At 36.1% G+C, this 16,467-nt stretch overlaps 1 protein-coding gene across 10 annotated transcripts in view; it reads left to right on the top strand.

Moving 5' to 3' along the window:
• Window positions 1-16,467, top strand: part of EXOC6 (exocyst complex component 6) — an 80,023-nt gene that overhangs the window by 44,737 nt on the left and 18,819 nt on the right. For all 10 annotated transcript variants that reach the window (XM_015867193.2, XM_015867192.2, XM_015867198.2 and 7 more), the window contains 2 exons: window positions 5,455-5,596; window positions 12,091-12,164. In XM_015867193.2, coding sequence (XP_015722679.1) covers window positions 5,455-5,596; window positions 12,091-12,164 — 216 coding nt within the window. The remainder of the gene's footprint in view (window positions 1-5,454; window positions 5,597-12,090; window positions 12,165-16,467) is intronic.

The following is a 16,467-nucleotide window of genomic DNA, read 5'->3' as shown; positions in this document are numbered from 1 at the left end:
ACCAGGGAAGCTGGAAGTGGATCTGAAGTAGTTTGTGTTTAATTGTGTAGAGAGTGTCTGTAAAGCTGAATAGCATCCATAAAATACTAAATTCTGCTCCTGACTGCCAAGAAAATACATTGGATGTGTATTAAATTATGTTAGGTTTGTTCTGTTTCCTTTTAACATGTGATGGTTTAAATGTTCAATTTATTTGGTTGTTGGGGTTTTTTGTTTGTTTGTTTGTTTTTTAAGGATTTTTAGTTTGCAACCTAAATTTACCCTGAAATTTGACAAAAGATAAAAGTAAAGCTTAATTTGTGACTTAACCTACATGGACACATCTAACTAAAACACCCCATCTAAAGTGTCAGCTGAAGAGTGTACTTTAAAGAAAGGTGTTGGAAATAAAGAATATGTTTCCAACATGTAAAATCCTCACTAATGTTCTCAGTTCCTCTCTATTTCCATTGGACTTGAGGTTGGTGATCTTGTTAAGAAGCTGCCACCAGCTTCAGGAAGGGCTTGCCATGTCATATGGAGGGCAGAGGAGGGGATCTTATGTTCTGCAGCTGGGAGTCAACAGGAAGGGCCTTGGTTTTGAAGCAGTCTCAGTGTTCCCTCTGTTAGAGTGACTTCCAGATTTGGTTTTATTCTTGAATCCGATGGTGTTCATGTACTTAAATCTTCATCTCTTCCCCTTCTAAGTCTGGAGAGCTTCTCTCTCCAGATAACTGAGAGGTTGTGGGTTCCATACAAGAACGTCTTTAAAACTAGTTCCCACATTTCCTGGCTATTTCATTGAAAGATGTTCTCCTACTGATGTGTTTCACAAATAAAAAGAGAGAATTTTTCAGTGAACAGAATGATTTTTTTTTTTTTCCTAACTTTACGCAGCTGCTTTAGTGTAGATTATGGGAATTTCCAATTGCCTCCTCATCACTAGTGATACACTGCACTGTGTTAGTTCATATGTAGCTCCAATCTGTAGGCAGAGTCCTTTCAAGAAGAGGAATAAAGAAGACAAAGCTTTCTACTTAAAAACTTGTTCTAGATCAACCAAGTAAAAAGCCAATGGACCTGAACTAGAGTAGGAAATAGTCCTTGAAGTGGGAATTTGTACTGAATAACACTAATTGTACATTCCAGTGAAAATTTCTGTTAATTGAATACTCATGATGAACTATCAAGGTGACATGAACACTGGAAATACTGACCATTTTGTTTAGAAATGTTTCCTGTTAATTTTGGGTAGGTGCTGGTTGTGTCATGACTGAGCTCTACTAGAATTCCAGCAGTGAATGGCACAGAAGCTGCATTTCTTTTGAAAGCTTATAACTTTTGAGTCGTGCAGCTTTTAAGGATTCTGTTTTCTGAAGTCACAAGAATTTTTTGTGTGTGTGTGATTATTGTTGTTTTTAGTTTATTTTACATAAACAGCCTGTTTCAGTTGCATGATGCAATTGTCATTAGATGCTTCTAATAAAAAAGAAAACCAAAATTTCATCATATGGCTGTTAATGTCGTAAAGACAATTGAATGATAAAATTTATTGTTGAGCACCTGTATCTTTAAAGTTCATATTTTGAAGAGCTAAAAACTAATAATAACTTTTGTTTTTAGATTAATTTATTTGAAGATGTAGAGGATGTGTATATAAAGGTTTTTACAATTTTCTTGCTTTGTCAGTACAAAGTTAGTACTGGACATACCTTTAGGAAAGAACAGCTAGTAAAAACTTACAATTACAAATTATTTTCAATTATATATTTTTTGTTATTGTTGTGTGGATACTTGAAGTAAGATTGAGTTCTGAAGTTCTATTAGGTTTTTAATATGATAGCTCAAAAGTTGGTTGTTAGTCCACTAGTCCTGCTTTAGTTTTTGTAACTGATGAAATCTGTATGTTTATGGGTTGGGTTCTTGCCTCTTATTTCATAATGTTAAATTAATTCTTAGTCTTATATTCTTAGATTTAACGGATAAGTTTTGCTATTCCCTTTTAAGCTGAGGATGGTGGTTTGTGTTATTTTATTGTTTCCATGATTGACAGCAGAAGCCTAATTTCACAGCTTGCAGGAAGGGTGAAGGGGTGGTGGTTTTCTGCAGCTATATTCAAAAACTGTCAATCAAAATCCTCCATAGGCTACTTAGAGAATGGGTTTTCTTACTGATTTCTCCAAATGCTGCTTCATGCTGTCTTTGATTGGCACAGCCTGGCAGGGAGGATGGATGAATCTGTCACTGGTTGGTTAATTGTGTTGCTGGTCTCAGCCTGACATCAGGTCTTTGACTGTTAAGTGGCTCAATGCAAAACAAATTAGAAGATTGTAGTCATATTTCTCATTCTATATGCTTTGACTTTGTTGAATGCAGTCCATAAATCATATTGACTGACACCATAGTGAATGATGAAAGCTGCTTTTGAGACAGCTAGCATGGGTCTTAGAAAGCAGTGCTGTGGAGGTGCCATGGAAGGATGCATATGGCTGACCCTTTGGGAATTTCCTAGGAGCCAAATGTCTCTTCACTGCAATTGTTCTTCGGAGAAAAGCTTTTGGGTCCCATAAAAAAGGATTTAATATGTCAGCAGATTCTCTTTATAACCTCCTTTGAAATATAAGAAGTTTGTCTAAGGGTTTTCTTTTTTTTACAAACTTGTATTTCAGCAAAATGTGAAGGCTGGGTCAAAAAAAAAAAAAAAAAAAAAAAAAAAAAAACCAAAAACACAAAAAACGTTTGCTTTTAACACTGTTAGCAGGTGTTTTTGCTTATAGAATAGGGTCCTTGTTTCCTAAACTTTACATTGGTTGAGTGGAAGAAAAGGTTTTGTACATAGCAGCAGCTAACATAGGCAGAGAAGAGACAGTAGTGTCCCCAGATAGGAGGCAATACTGGGACAAATGTGAGAAGTCTGCAGAATCTCCTCATGCTATTCAATATAGATATTTAATTGCTTGATACAGTTGGCACAGCCAACTAAATGAATTTATTTCATTGTGGAAAAGAAATATGTAATTTTTTTATATTCACAAATCCTCAGTTTTCCCCTTTAATATGCATTATGAAAAAAGGATAATTGATTAATTGGTGGATGATGGAAATTTTCAGATAGATTTTAACTGGAACTTATTTGTTGACCACAAATTTGGATTTCATTCTTTTCTGAATATTGTACATCCAACGTATTTTGTACTGGGAAGCACTGAATCTTGAGGAGGGTAACACTAAACTTCATATTTATCTGAGGTAAAATTCAGCATTTAGGTTGATATGTTTAGCTTTTTCCAGATTACAAAAAGTTGAGTAATTGTGTTAAGTGTGAACTACATGTGGCAATTTCCTATTACTTGCCATGTGAACAATAAGCCTGTAGTTCAAGTTGCATAGTTGGAAGTAGTTGAAATGTTAGGATGTTTCCATCTTACAAAAACTTACAAGAAGCGTTAAATGTACATGCATTGATATTTATTTAAAGTCCAAGTGACTTTACCATGTCATTTTTGTATTGTAACCATTGTCTTGTGCTCCAGTACTATTGAAATTTGCCAGATTGCAACAATTAACTACAGATGCTTATCAGAAAGATAAAATTCTGTTTTTGACTAATAATAATAGGAAGAATACACATTGTTTGCATATAAAATAAATGTTAATTTTTTTTCTGACAAGCTATTAATCTGGTTGAACTTTTATTACTGTATAGTGGCAGCATAAATAGGACATGGAGCTGATTTGATGGAACAGTACATTAAACAGAGATGCACTAGTTGTTCCATTAAATCAAAATGACATTTCCATTAAGTATTTGAATCCTACTACACAGTAATTAAATGAACTGTGGCTCATTGATTGCCCTCCTCACCTTTTTTTCTTCATTTTCTGTTTTTTTCTTGTCTTCCCCCCCCATTCATATTGATATTGTTCTGCTTGGGGAATAGGGCTGCATGTCTCCCTTTGTAATTACCATTGGATTTGGGAGACTTAAGCATGCTGTTCTTGCATTGTTTCTTACATTCCTCATTGTCAGTTCATCTGTTTTGGTCAAAAATGTTATTTGCTTTTCTTAGATGTTCAATTAAGAAACTGACATCTCATTTTAGATATAAAGCTCCTAGCAGTTCAAAGTATTTTAAAGCTTAAGAGGTATTAGCAAAAGCCATTTAATGTGTGCATGAAAATTCAATAATATATACAAGTTGTTCTATTAATAACACAGTCTTCAGATGCGGAGCAGAACTGCCCAAACTTTTCAAACAGTGAACTGCTGTCAGTCCTTAACACTTTTCATGGCTTGTGTGTGTTTCTGTGAGTCAACATTGAATTGATCATCCTGACCTTGCACAGAGCAGTTGGGGAACCACTGCTTTAGAGAATAGTTGCCATCACTTTACTGTTGGTAAAATGGCACTGATTTATGCCCCAGTAGGTGAATTACATAGTTATGATTTCTTTCATATAAGCATGTAAATAGTTACCTGTGTTTCAGTATACATTGTAAACATTTACATTAATTGAAAAGCATGGTCTAAGCACATAAAAACACAGTACATTTTAATTCCATTTGGAAACCAAGATCTCTGTACTTTTGAAGGTTGCAGTGCTTTGAATAGAATGTTGACATCTGATCGAGTATCTGCTCTTAATTGATTTTCCTTCTATAGCAGAATTTCAATATTTTTATAATTTTATGTACTAAAATGTTAATAATCCATAAAATTAACTTCTGATTTTTATGATTTGTGTTATTGTTCTCTGGTCTGGAAATGATTTGTCTCAATGACATATACTTTGTAAAGAGAAACATTACTATCTAGACTGTGATTTAAGAATTTCTATTCTGTACAGCAGAGGGCTGCATTTCATTTTGTACACGGTTGATTACTGACAGCACTGATTTATTAAGCACTCAAAAAGATGACGGATATCATGTTTTTTTTTAAAAAATTTAGCAGCAATCTTTGGGGTGGAATTCAGGCAACTAAGTTGTCCATGATTATCGAAAGCTCTCATGAGAAATGCCCCATTGAAAGCAGTGGTTCTGATTATTATCTCCTTTATTTTTTTTTATGATTATTGTTGAAAATATGTAGCAGGTCAATATACACTTTTGCTTTCATTCTGTCTGAGAAAAAAAAAATTAAAAAAAAAAAAAATCCACACTTGTGCATCTGAAGCTTATATTGTTATTGTGTTCTTCCTTATTTGGAAATGTCCTTGTACCCTTGAAGGCTGTTGGATTTCTTGGAGAAGTTTCAGTAGTTGTTTGACATCCATTTAATGTAGATTCCTAATTAATATAATAGAAACAAAGCAAACAGGCCAGAGAAACAGCAAAAAGTGTGATCATTCTTCTTCTAATCTCAGTCTTGCATCATTTAGACTTTGAGCATATAATAAGATTGAATCAGATATGCTGTTGCTTAGTAATATATCATTTGTTTCTGTCTTAAAATGTGTTGCTCTTTTTACTAGGGAAAGGTGGCCCAGACAGCTTGCATGTCAGCTTGCCAGCATCTTTCAACATCCCTAATGCAGATGCTACTGGACACTGAATTAAAACAAATAAGCATGGGAGCAATTCAGCAGTTTAATTTAGATGTGATACAGTGTGAATGTAAGTAGATATTCCGGTATTCTTACTTATGTCTGTCTGAAAGTTACAGAAGATAGTATTTAATATTAACCATATAGTCATGTTTTTCTATAACCTACTAAAGTTTCATCAGTTTGCTGTTGCCGTTTTTAATATGATTAAATTACAACTTCCTTTAAAAGTAAGTAAGCTAAGAATTCTGGGAAAAAAAATTAAGATTTTTTTTAAAAAAAAACTTTATTATCTAATTGAAGTATACAGCTGTTGCTACTGCTAATGGGATCATAATCACTACATCCAGTAAAAAGACAATAGTATAGCATGAAAATGACTAGAAATACTACATAAATATTATCGTTGTAAAGTTAATCACAAAAAAGTCAAATGTCTGTAAAATTTTAATTTTCTCACTTGAGATGATTTATTATGGTACAGATTTTAAATATGGTGTAACAAAGAGTTTTCTTCTTCATAGAGCCACTGCTTATTCACTGTGAAGAGTGGCAGTGCTCATTTAATAGACACAAACTCAGTGTTCAAAATATAGTATCAGAATTATTTAATAAAACTGGTTGAATCTAGCACTGATGACATGATTAATTTCCCCATGTTTTACATGGAATTCAGCACTATAAGATGAGCCTGTACTCTGTATTAAGGCAGTCATTTTGTAGCATCATTGTGATGTGAATAGATTTTATGCCTGTTTTTGCAGTTGATGGCTGCGGTTCACTAAGAAGGCTCGCTAGGACTTCTTTAATGCACATCTTTAGTTTCTCATGCTCTGTTTGTTGTTGTTGTTTATTTTTTCCCCAAACTATCTTTCCTCTTATATGTTTGAGGCACGGATCTCAGTGATTTTAGTGACCTCTCTAGAAAGTGGCAAGTGCTTATCCTCAGGTGTTTAGCTTGGACACATGAAAAAGAAACCTGATGTCTGCTCAATTAGCAGCAAGCCATGGGAAACTGGAAATTTGTTTTCAAGCAATTTACTTAGCATCACAAAGGATACTTGTGGGATTCCAGGGGCAAAGTTAAAAGGCACTTTTGATGCCCATAAGCATGTCTTTCCTCTTCCTGCTCTATTTGTTACATTCCATTTAAAACTCTGTAGCAAGAAATGAAGGCACCTTTCTGACATGCCTTTGTATTGCAGCCTTAAGGCCTTTCAGTGCATGGGGTGAATTGACAGGATTATCAGGATTTGTTTGGAAAAATACACAAGGGTTGCTCCAAAAGTAATGCCTCAGATTTTATTTGTTGGCCAACGATATCAGAGGTGAATGTTGGTGGTATGGCAGTAGAGGCTGAACTTTTCCACAAGTAATCCACTACATCTTGTTGCCATGTGACAGACTGCAGCAAAGGGGCAGTCTGACAAAATGGCATCTGTCATAGGAGTGCATGTGAAGCAAAAGTGTGAAACTGAATTCCTCCATCCAGAAAAAATGGCACCCACTGACATTTGTCAGTGCTTGCTGAATGTTTATGGAGACCAGTGGATGTGAGTGTGATGGGGATGGTGCATTTCAGCAGTGGCAGCAGCAATGTGAAAGACAAGCCATGTTCTGGATGGCCATGCAGATTTTTACAAGCATGGCATGCAGGCTCTTGTTCATTGCTGGTGAAAATACATAGCTAATGGTGGTAACTATGTTGAGAAAATAGCGTTTTGTAGCTGAATATTTACTCTACCCATGTTTTACTCTTTGTATCTATTGTAGTTTCTAAATAGGAAGCATTACCTTTGGAACATAGTGTTAAGGTTTGTCTTAGGATGTGATTACACAGGTTGGCCACAGATTATGTTTGATGCCTAGTGCATTTGGTAGTGCAAACGTAAATGTTCTTTTCTAGTAGATGTGTAGGGATATATACATGTGCATTCATCTGCTTTCCCAACTTTAAATAAAGATCGTGACTGCATAATCGCTGATACTGAATTGTGCACCTAGACAAGCTGAACTGATGGATGCACTGCACAATCATTTGCTTTAGAAACAAATAGCATGATAGCAGGGATCACTTGCCCTCTGCCTTGTTTTTTTCTGTTTCTAATGTCTAAAATATGTACAATTGCAAATAGATTAAACTTGAATTATTTCTTTTTACAATGCTTTTAAAACATAGTAGAAAAAGAAAATGGTTTCACACTTTCACTTCGAGATTCTTAAAGATAACTATGGCAGCTGGGCCAAATACTACTCTGCAGTAAATGATATCTTTCCTTCTGATTCTATGATTCTGTGGAATAAGGGTTTGGTGCTGGGTGTTGCTCAGATTCTGCTTTGCTGTTGTAGTTTCATTCATAAGGTCCATCACAAGTGCATTCCAGGCATCAGTGTGATGGCTGTGAGTTATGTTCTTGTTCATCGCTCTCTCCCAACTTTATTCTTTGATACTTTGAGATTAATGGGTACAACAGAGACATTTCATCTGGTGCTTCGTGTGTGTGAATAATTCACAAATAACAGTTTTCTACTATATTGTATATGTGGGTTTGATGTTTTACTTATAGGAAAGGCAGAGTATTGTGAGAAAGAATCAGTTAGCAGGACGGACAATTGGGTAGTCTTCCTTCTTCATTCAACCATGAATCTGTGCAAGGAGGGGAAGGTTTTAAACTCTTGACTATCAGTGAGGGTGAAAGAAATTCTGGGACAGCATGGGTTAGCAGACAATTAGTGCAAGGCAGGTTTTTTTCTTTCCAGCCAGTGCACTGTATTGAGAGCTGCAGTGTCCAAGAGCAAGTGGGATTCTTGATCCATGTGCCCTCTGTTGAGCGTAGGTATGGGTGATCTCCAGGTGAGTATGCCAGAAGCTGAGGAACTCAAATCCTGTTTTCTCTTGAAAAAACACAGTTCTCTCCTCTAGAGGCCCTGCACTTTACCTGCTTGTCTTCTATCTACAAGACCAGATCAACTTGGCTCACTTGAGACCATCCTTCATCTGCTGGCCACATATGGCAGCAGAGGAGCAGGGGAAGCAGTGATGCCTGGCAATGCTGGGGAAGGGCTGGGTCCTGGCAGCTGGCGGCCCCCTCAGCGTGGCAACCCCCAGCCTGTTTGAACAGCTGGAGCATCCAGCAGGGCTGCAAAGTGGCCAAAGGCTTCTCCAGTATTCACCCATTCTCTGCCCTTCATTTAAAAATACAGTTGGAGCTCTGCCTTTGACTTGAATATTGATACTGTGATGCTGAGGAAAGCTACCCTAATTTAGCTTTTGATAGAAAGTCTGGCCCTGATTTTAATTTTTGTAATTGAGCTGCAAACTGTCAGAAAATAAGATAAGGACTGAATTCTCAGACCAGCAGAGCATACATGAATGATAGCCAAAGGACTGTGTTTTGAGGGAATACAGTGAAGGGACCTGTTAGTAAATCCAGAAGTGCAGAGAAATTCACTGCTACTCACAGGCTTCTTCGATTCCACTTTAGCAGCTTTCTCATAAGATAACCATCAGATATATGTATCAGTTCCCATTTATATAGTATACAAAATATCATTAGAAAAGCAAAATGAAATCCTTAAATAGAGTGAAGTCATCTTTGCAACATTTTTACCAAAGTTTACCATTCTTGTGTACCTCTTACCTCATAGCCCGTTTTGGTATTGTTAAATCTTTTTTTTTTTTTTTTTTTTTTTTTTTTTTTTTTTCCATAGGATTCTGCCTCCTGTAAATTCCCAAACTGGCTGTTATGTGAACTGTATTTCTGTGCTTAACAGCGAGTAGCTTGGGTGTGCTGTGTCCACACATTCTGCCAAAGATCCAGCCTTATATAATCAGAAAAGGGCAACACGGTGTTAACAAAGTGCAGGAAAAGTTGTTAACAATAACTGTGTGTAAAGATTATGTTCATCTAATGCATATATTCAGCTTATTTTTCTGAAAGCATTGAAGTTTCTAATTCAGACTGCCAAGGAGTTGTTGGCTCTTGTATTCAATAGTCTTGATGATGATCTTTGCATTTTCACTCTCAGATACTGTAAAATTCCTGAATGTCCTTATGCATGCTAAAGCAAACAAACAAGTAGCCCCCTACCCTTGCAAATCCTCTTTAAGATTAACATGAATGTAGGGGGTAAATATTTTAAAAGATCTGTGTATGACAATGTTTCATTACTATCTGGAAAAGAACCCTTAGGACAAAGGCATTAAGAATGTTAATCCGGTTCTTATAATATCTTCCTAAAATGCTGTGCAGTAGAAAATATTTAATTAGCTTTGTAAAATTGTTAGCAAAACTTAAAAGCCCTGAGCTGAGGGAGCGGGACTGTCTGACTGTTACCATAAGTAGATTATCTTTTTGCCCTTTGAACTCATGAAATTTTAATAATGAAAAAAATTCTATTGTAGTCACCTGTCAAAAATGACCCAAATACTAGAATAAATATTTTTGTTATCATGAATGCTCCCAGTGTCATATATTAGTTTATAACAGAAAATTGTAATTAAAGAGAATAGAGGTTATACAATAATTTAGTTTGAGGCCTTGCATTCTTGCTCTGTAGCTACTTGAATAGTAGGTGCTTCCTAGTGAAACAAATACTGCATTATTAAATATGTTAGGGTAAATTCCCAACTATATTAGCTGCATGAGCAGTGTCTGGTTTGTTGACTGCTCAAGCTGATGAGCATAAGAAAAATTCACTTCAACCCTTTTGAAGTAGAATGTCTTACTTGAGTGGATGTGTGAGGCAGTGGGTGTTTCTTTAAACATCTCTTATAAATGTGTGACTGGGGTAAGAACATGAGAACTACCGAGTGAGGCTAAGGCTCCCTTTAACCAAGCATCCTCTCCTGATACTATTACCAGTCAGCAGTGATTGGTGGTAGTATTTAGAGAAGATCATGAAACACCAGCTGTTTATTGAGTGGCCCTTCCTGTTGCAAATTCATCTTCCAGCAGTACATAGAGATTTAATGAACAGTGTATTCAGACTGTTCTGTTTAATCAGTGCTGAAGAGCCTGTATTACATATGTGTATTTTTTACATTTATACTCATCCCTCCTTTGTAGTTCTGTCATGCACAACTTGTCATAAGAATAAGTTCCGCAATTGTAGTGTTCTATGAAAAATACTGTAAAATTCTCTCAATTTATTTCACTGTCTATTATTTCTTGTGTTATGAGAAACAGTAAATCAGTGATAGTTTCCTTTTCATCGTTTTGCACACAGTTAATGACTTCCTTGACTTTGCTTATTAGGCTACTGAAGTACTGCTGTCTGAAGGGCTGGATTGAGCACATGAGCTGGCCTCCTGATCATGTCTAAGACTACTGGTTACATAGCATGTGCCTTGTTGTGTCTGATCTCCAGCTTCTTAAATGTTATCATCATACAGCTTTTTACTTACTTCCTTCTTTACATTTAAGAAAAGGCAGAGCCTGAAGTGGATACTTTTGAACATGTGGGCTATAATATTACATCCCATCAGTGCTTCTTTTTAATACATCCTGAAGCCATCTGAAATGTCAGGACATTTTGCGGAGCCTCTGTTCATGGGATTTTCATAGAAGGAATTGAGAAACTGCTGAAGTCTTGATTTGTTAGCTCTTTGTGTCATGAACAAAGGAGGGGGCTTCTGGAAAGCGTTGTTTTCTCTTTCCTGAAAGCACTGACCTTCTCTATTGTACATCAATGCTTCGTGATATTTCTTGATTAGTAGATTAACTATGGTGTACTAGTATGGGGACTTGTAGTTTTAATGTATTTCTAATTTTACTGTTTTAACTTGATAATAGCAGAAATCCACGACATTACCCTTTTTTAATAGATTATTTTCTTTTCTTTAGTTGCCTTTAAATTGGATATGAAATTGAAGTAAATAATACATTTTTAATTTTTTAGGTTTGAAAATCTTTGAGGTTTCCTAACTTAAATAAACACTTACCTTGTTTTCATTCATATGCGTTGTCATTTCTTTTACTGAGCGGATAGTTTTACCTTCCAATTTTGTCAGTCTGTTTTGGGGTTCAAGAATGGCAGAAGTTCATTATCATGAGCAGACTTTTCAATTCTGCTCTGACTGTGGCACTTAAAGTTTTCCACCTGTTGACCACACATTAAACAAGCTCCCACCTTACTGTCTGTCTTTTATTGCTGTTTGGATAGAGGTGGGGATGTTACAGCAGATGCTGTAACAAAAGCAGATGTTTGAAAATATGTTGACAGCCATGAAATTGGTGTTATTTCAAAATACCTCAGTAATCATTCACCTCGGGCTGAAAATGCTAAGTTGTTGGCTTTAATGTTTGCAACACTATTGCTGGTTTAGATTGTTAGCTAAAGGTCCTGCTAAAGGTATTGTTCTTGGAAAGTTTTGTTTGTTGGTTGTTTTGTTTTTAATTAGAGTAGGTTAATTAGTTGGAACATGTTTGTGTCAAACTGATCTCATTTTAGCACTAGCTGTCATCTATCATTTATGATGCATACAGCTCATTTTTATGTTAGATTAAAAAAAAAATCTACATCCATAATTTTGTTTTTAATTTTTTTTTTTTTTTCTTGCAGTGTTTGCTAGTTCGGAGCCTGTGCCAGGATTCCAGGGAGACACCCTGCAGTTAGCTTTCATCGACCTCAGACAAGTAAGACACTAGTTGTTGTTTTTTATCCTACTAATTTCCCCTTTTGACCAATGCTGGAGTTATTAAATTCAAGAACCTTTCATGTTTTAGCATTCCCATGTAATTGGTTTTGAAAAGCAGTTACTCAAAGTGTTGTTAGTGGCACTACTCCGTGTTATTTAGTATAAAACTGTTTTTTCATTGTGGTGTTAGGGGGCACTGTGCCACTGGTGGTATTATTACATGGATATAGCACTGAGTTTTCATCCTGACTGTTTTATAAAGATCTTGTGATGCTTTTTTGAAAAGAGTACATGTTACCCTGATGTGCTGCTACCGTTGTTTCATTCCAAGCAATTGCTCCATTTTAGGGAATGACTCCTTGGTGAGTAGAATCAAGCATAGTGTTTAAAATTTCCTTTACTTGGTAGATATTCTTTTAAACAGATAGAAAGTCACGTTAACCAAACAGATGATCATTACTCTATACCAAAGTTAATTTTAAATGCCTTACTATTGAAAGCATTTTTTATTAGTTCTTGTCAAAAGGATGGTTGTTTTCCAGATTAAAATCAACTTATCTTAATTTCATGTACTCATTTCTATTCCCTGCTCTCTAAATTCTGATAATATATCCAACCATAGCAATTCATTTTCAACAACCTTTCATACTTGAAGTAAATTTTAAAGAAGAATTTGTTTCATGAATTTTAAAGTACAAAGGGTTGTTTAAATAATGAAATGGAACATTAACTGCACAAGGAGACTCTAGCTTTCTGCAGATGCTGGTAATATTTTTCAGCACCATGATGTGTCTGTCAAAGTCATCAGAAGAGAGTAGAAATACAAAATTATCTATGTATAAGAATATGTTTGCTTTTAATAGTTCAGTAGTTTTTTTCATATTAAGGTAATGAAAAGGCATTTCAGAAGGGAAAATTCCCTTGGCAATAGCATTCCAGTTTCTCCTGAAAATTAGAAAGGACTAAGTGTATTTTTAAATGAGAAAGTTTAAGGGTAGATTTGTATATTATATTCTTAGTGGAACATAACATAATGAGCAATATCTACAATGGGATAAGCCTCACCTGTGTGAGAAGAATGCAGGTTCGTTGCCATAAAATTCATTAATGAAATACCTAAATATTGGGCGCACCAGACTTCAACATATGTGGTATTTTGAGTCTGGCAAAATGCAAGTCTAGCCTTGACTAATGGCCTTCCTCTTTTGTTTTCTCTTTTATTCTCCTTTTATTATCAGTGTTAGAACTGACTAAACATCTTCCAATTTGTACAAAGACAGCTTAGTTAAAGGGAGAGGATGTTGAGAGATTTTTGGCATTATTTCTTTCATCTCCCTGAGCGTTATAAATCTTTGCGGAGCCTATGTTTGTTTCAATCGTGTTCAGCACAATTTTCAGCTATGCAGAAGCATATGCAGCTATGCAGGGCAGGGCATGCACATACTTGCTATGGGAAATAAGTAATATTTTGTATGTTTTGAGTACCAGCTGTTGAGCATATCATATAAATAAGGATTATGCTGCCTGTGATAGTAGTCTGTTTATGTTAGCAATTTACATTTAGAATTCTTGTGGTGTAAGTAACATTTTATAGAGAATGCTTAGTATCCCATGGAAATCTAATTGATTTTGAAAGCTTTAAAAACAGCAAAAGTGTAGGTTGCAATCTAAGCATGTACATGTAAACAAGTCTGATATATTTGTTTTGTTTTGTTTTTACCATATCATTGAATGCTTTGCCAAAACTGGTTAGAACACATTAAAAATAACACTTAACATTTTGCAAGCATTTGCAGGGTTTTCCATCTCTTCCTTATTTGTGATCCATTTCTATCGTAATAGGGTGGATGACAGTTCTTTTCAAGAATACTTAGAAAAGCAACAGAGCCTTTTTCAGAAAGTTCTTATAAAAGGTCATGCTTCTGTTTTTTAGTTTGAATTCGATACTTCTTCATGAATTGCAGGATATGAAAGATAAGGAAGTAGGTCCAGTGGTCAGGTTTTACCTGCCCACCCGGACTGTGCCCTGAGGTCAAACTCCTGATATTGGCTGTTTGGTACAGAGGAGCTGATGACAGGTAGGGGCTGATACAAGGGGGAAAGCTTGAACCGTATCAAAGCTAAAAGGCAGGAGATTTGGGACTCAGTGAGAGACTGTAACTAAAAGATGGATCAGCAGGATTGCCCTCTTCTTAAAAAGCAGCTGACCTGCAAGGGAAAAGACTTTATCGTCCTGCCAATCACATGCTTGCTAATGGAAGCCAGTTATCTCAACAACAGCTTACTCTCTCTGTGTTGTACTAGGACAATGTGTAAGATTAATGAGGATTGGGCAGTAGGATATTGTAGCACATTTTCCTAAAGAGGTAAAGCGACTTACGAGGAACAAGTGTGGAAGAAAGAGAGGGAAGAGCTACACTTCCCACAGAGGGAAGAAGGTTTGAAATTCCAATTGGAATTTTCATCCTAACAGTTCCTGAAGGCGTGTATGAAAAGTATGTTGTTGCCTGCAAGCTTAGTTTTTTCCTTCTTCCCACAAGTGCAAAAGAGCAAACAGAAAGTTGACATGAAAGAGTTGCTTCTGAAAAAACAACAACAAAAACCCACAGTGTTTGCAGAAAGCTGCAATAATCTGGGAATGGCAATGGGGCAGGCACTTCTCAGTGTCCCCTTTGAGCAGCTATTTTTTCTTATGCTGTCTCCTCTTACACTCTATTAAATACTTAATGTATTCCTTAAAGAAGCTTAGTAATCTGGAGAAACTCTGGTCAATAAAGATTTTTGTTTTGTTCCCATAACTGCAGTACCTCAGCATCTTACAGAGATGACTTATCCCATGCAGTTGGCTAATCACACAAGGTGCATTTGTTCACCATTCTATTTTCTTATGCCTGGAGGAAGACTTTTGCGTGCATAGACTTCTTTCTAATTTAAATGTTTTGGTTGTATCCTTCTATAAGTTTTTGGCAGACAAAACAGAAAAGTTTTAAGGCAGGGCTCAATTTCTGAAGTTAAGAGTTTATATATCACATGAAGTAATCTGGAAAAATGAATCCAGAATAATTTCATGTTCTGGCAACCTGCTTTGTGCAAGTGATTGACTTGTAATGGAAGAGTCCATTATATTTGCTTTGCGTGGGATGGATATGTGACAAGCGTAGCCAAAAACATTCTTGGCTTTTGCATCACTGTAAGTCATTGCATGGCTGCCAGTGAACTATCCTCCAAAGGATATATGTAACTTTATAGTGTCATCTCTGTGCTGATAAGAAGGTATTGTATTTCACACCTGTGAACGCAGGCAGTGGCTATAGAACCAAAGAATAACATACAGAAACTTCTTAGAGAGCTACCTAAAATTTACTGCAGAGTGAATACTAATATACAATTCCATCTACTAGTTAAGAATTCCATGACTATGATCTTCTAAAAATTTGAAGCTCCAGCTAGTTTAGCAGCTACTAAAGCAAAAAGCAACTGTTAAGAATGTTTCTATACACAAACATTTCTGTACACATTTACACATTTCTGTGGAGCTGCTGTAATTGTATCATATGCTGTGTGTCTTGAGGTCATACCTGGGTGCACCATTTCACTTCCCTTACTTAAAGCACTGAGGAGCAAGCCAGCTCATCAAGGCGATTATCAAAGTGGCATGTGATTCTTTAAAGAGAATGATCTTTGGCATCTCTTGAAGATGACCCAGCTCTCCTGCGACCTGCATTGCTCTCTGAAGATAATCTCTTGCTACTGACTATATAGGGAGCCTGGGTAAATAGTGCACTGGCCGAAAATGAGGTGGAATGAACTTTGGGGATTTTACTACCATTTCAGATCCTAGGTCAATTGGAATTAACCTTTGAAAGTAAACAAGTCTTAGTTCATCCTACCTGAATTAGTCCCTGAGAAAGCTCTGCCTTCTCTATGAATTAGTTTTGTCCTGGTTATGGTCTGTTTTTAGTGTCCAAAAATTAGTGTTACTGTTCTGGAATTTGAGGCAGCTTCTTGGATGTACTGCATGTTTAAACACTGTGGGGAGAAGGCTTGAATATTAGAATGTGTGTGCTCTTCTCTGGGGAGTCTGTGCAGTGTGTAGTGGACAATATTGGCAACCTGCTAGTAACCTTAGGGGTCCGGTTGTGTGTTGTAGCAGTAGTTATACTTTCCCAGGGCAAATTTCATGCTTCTTAACTAACCGAGAGGAAATAAATGCCTATTCCTGAAATAAAATCATTGCCTGCAGAGTTGCAACCTAAGCTGCCAATTTCATTTTACTTTTTTTTTTCCACCTTAGACTTCAC

This window comes from Coturnix japonica, chromosome 6, assembly GCF_001577835.2.
Source record: "Coturnix japonica isolate 7356 chromosome 6, Coturnix japonica 2.1, whole genome shotgun sequence".
NCBI lineage: Eukaryota > Metazoa > Chordata > Aves > Galliformes > Phasianidae > Coturnix > Coturnix japonica.
Note: the sequence above shows the minus strand (reverse complement) of the source record. Positions and strands in the feature narration are given on the sequence as shown.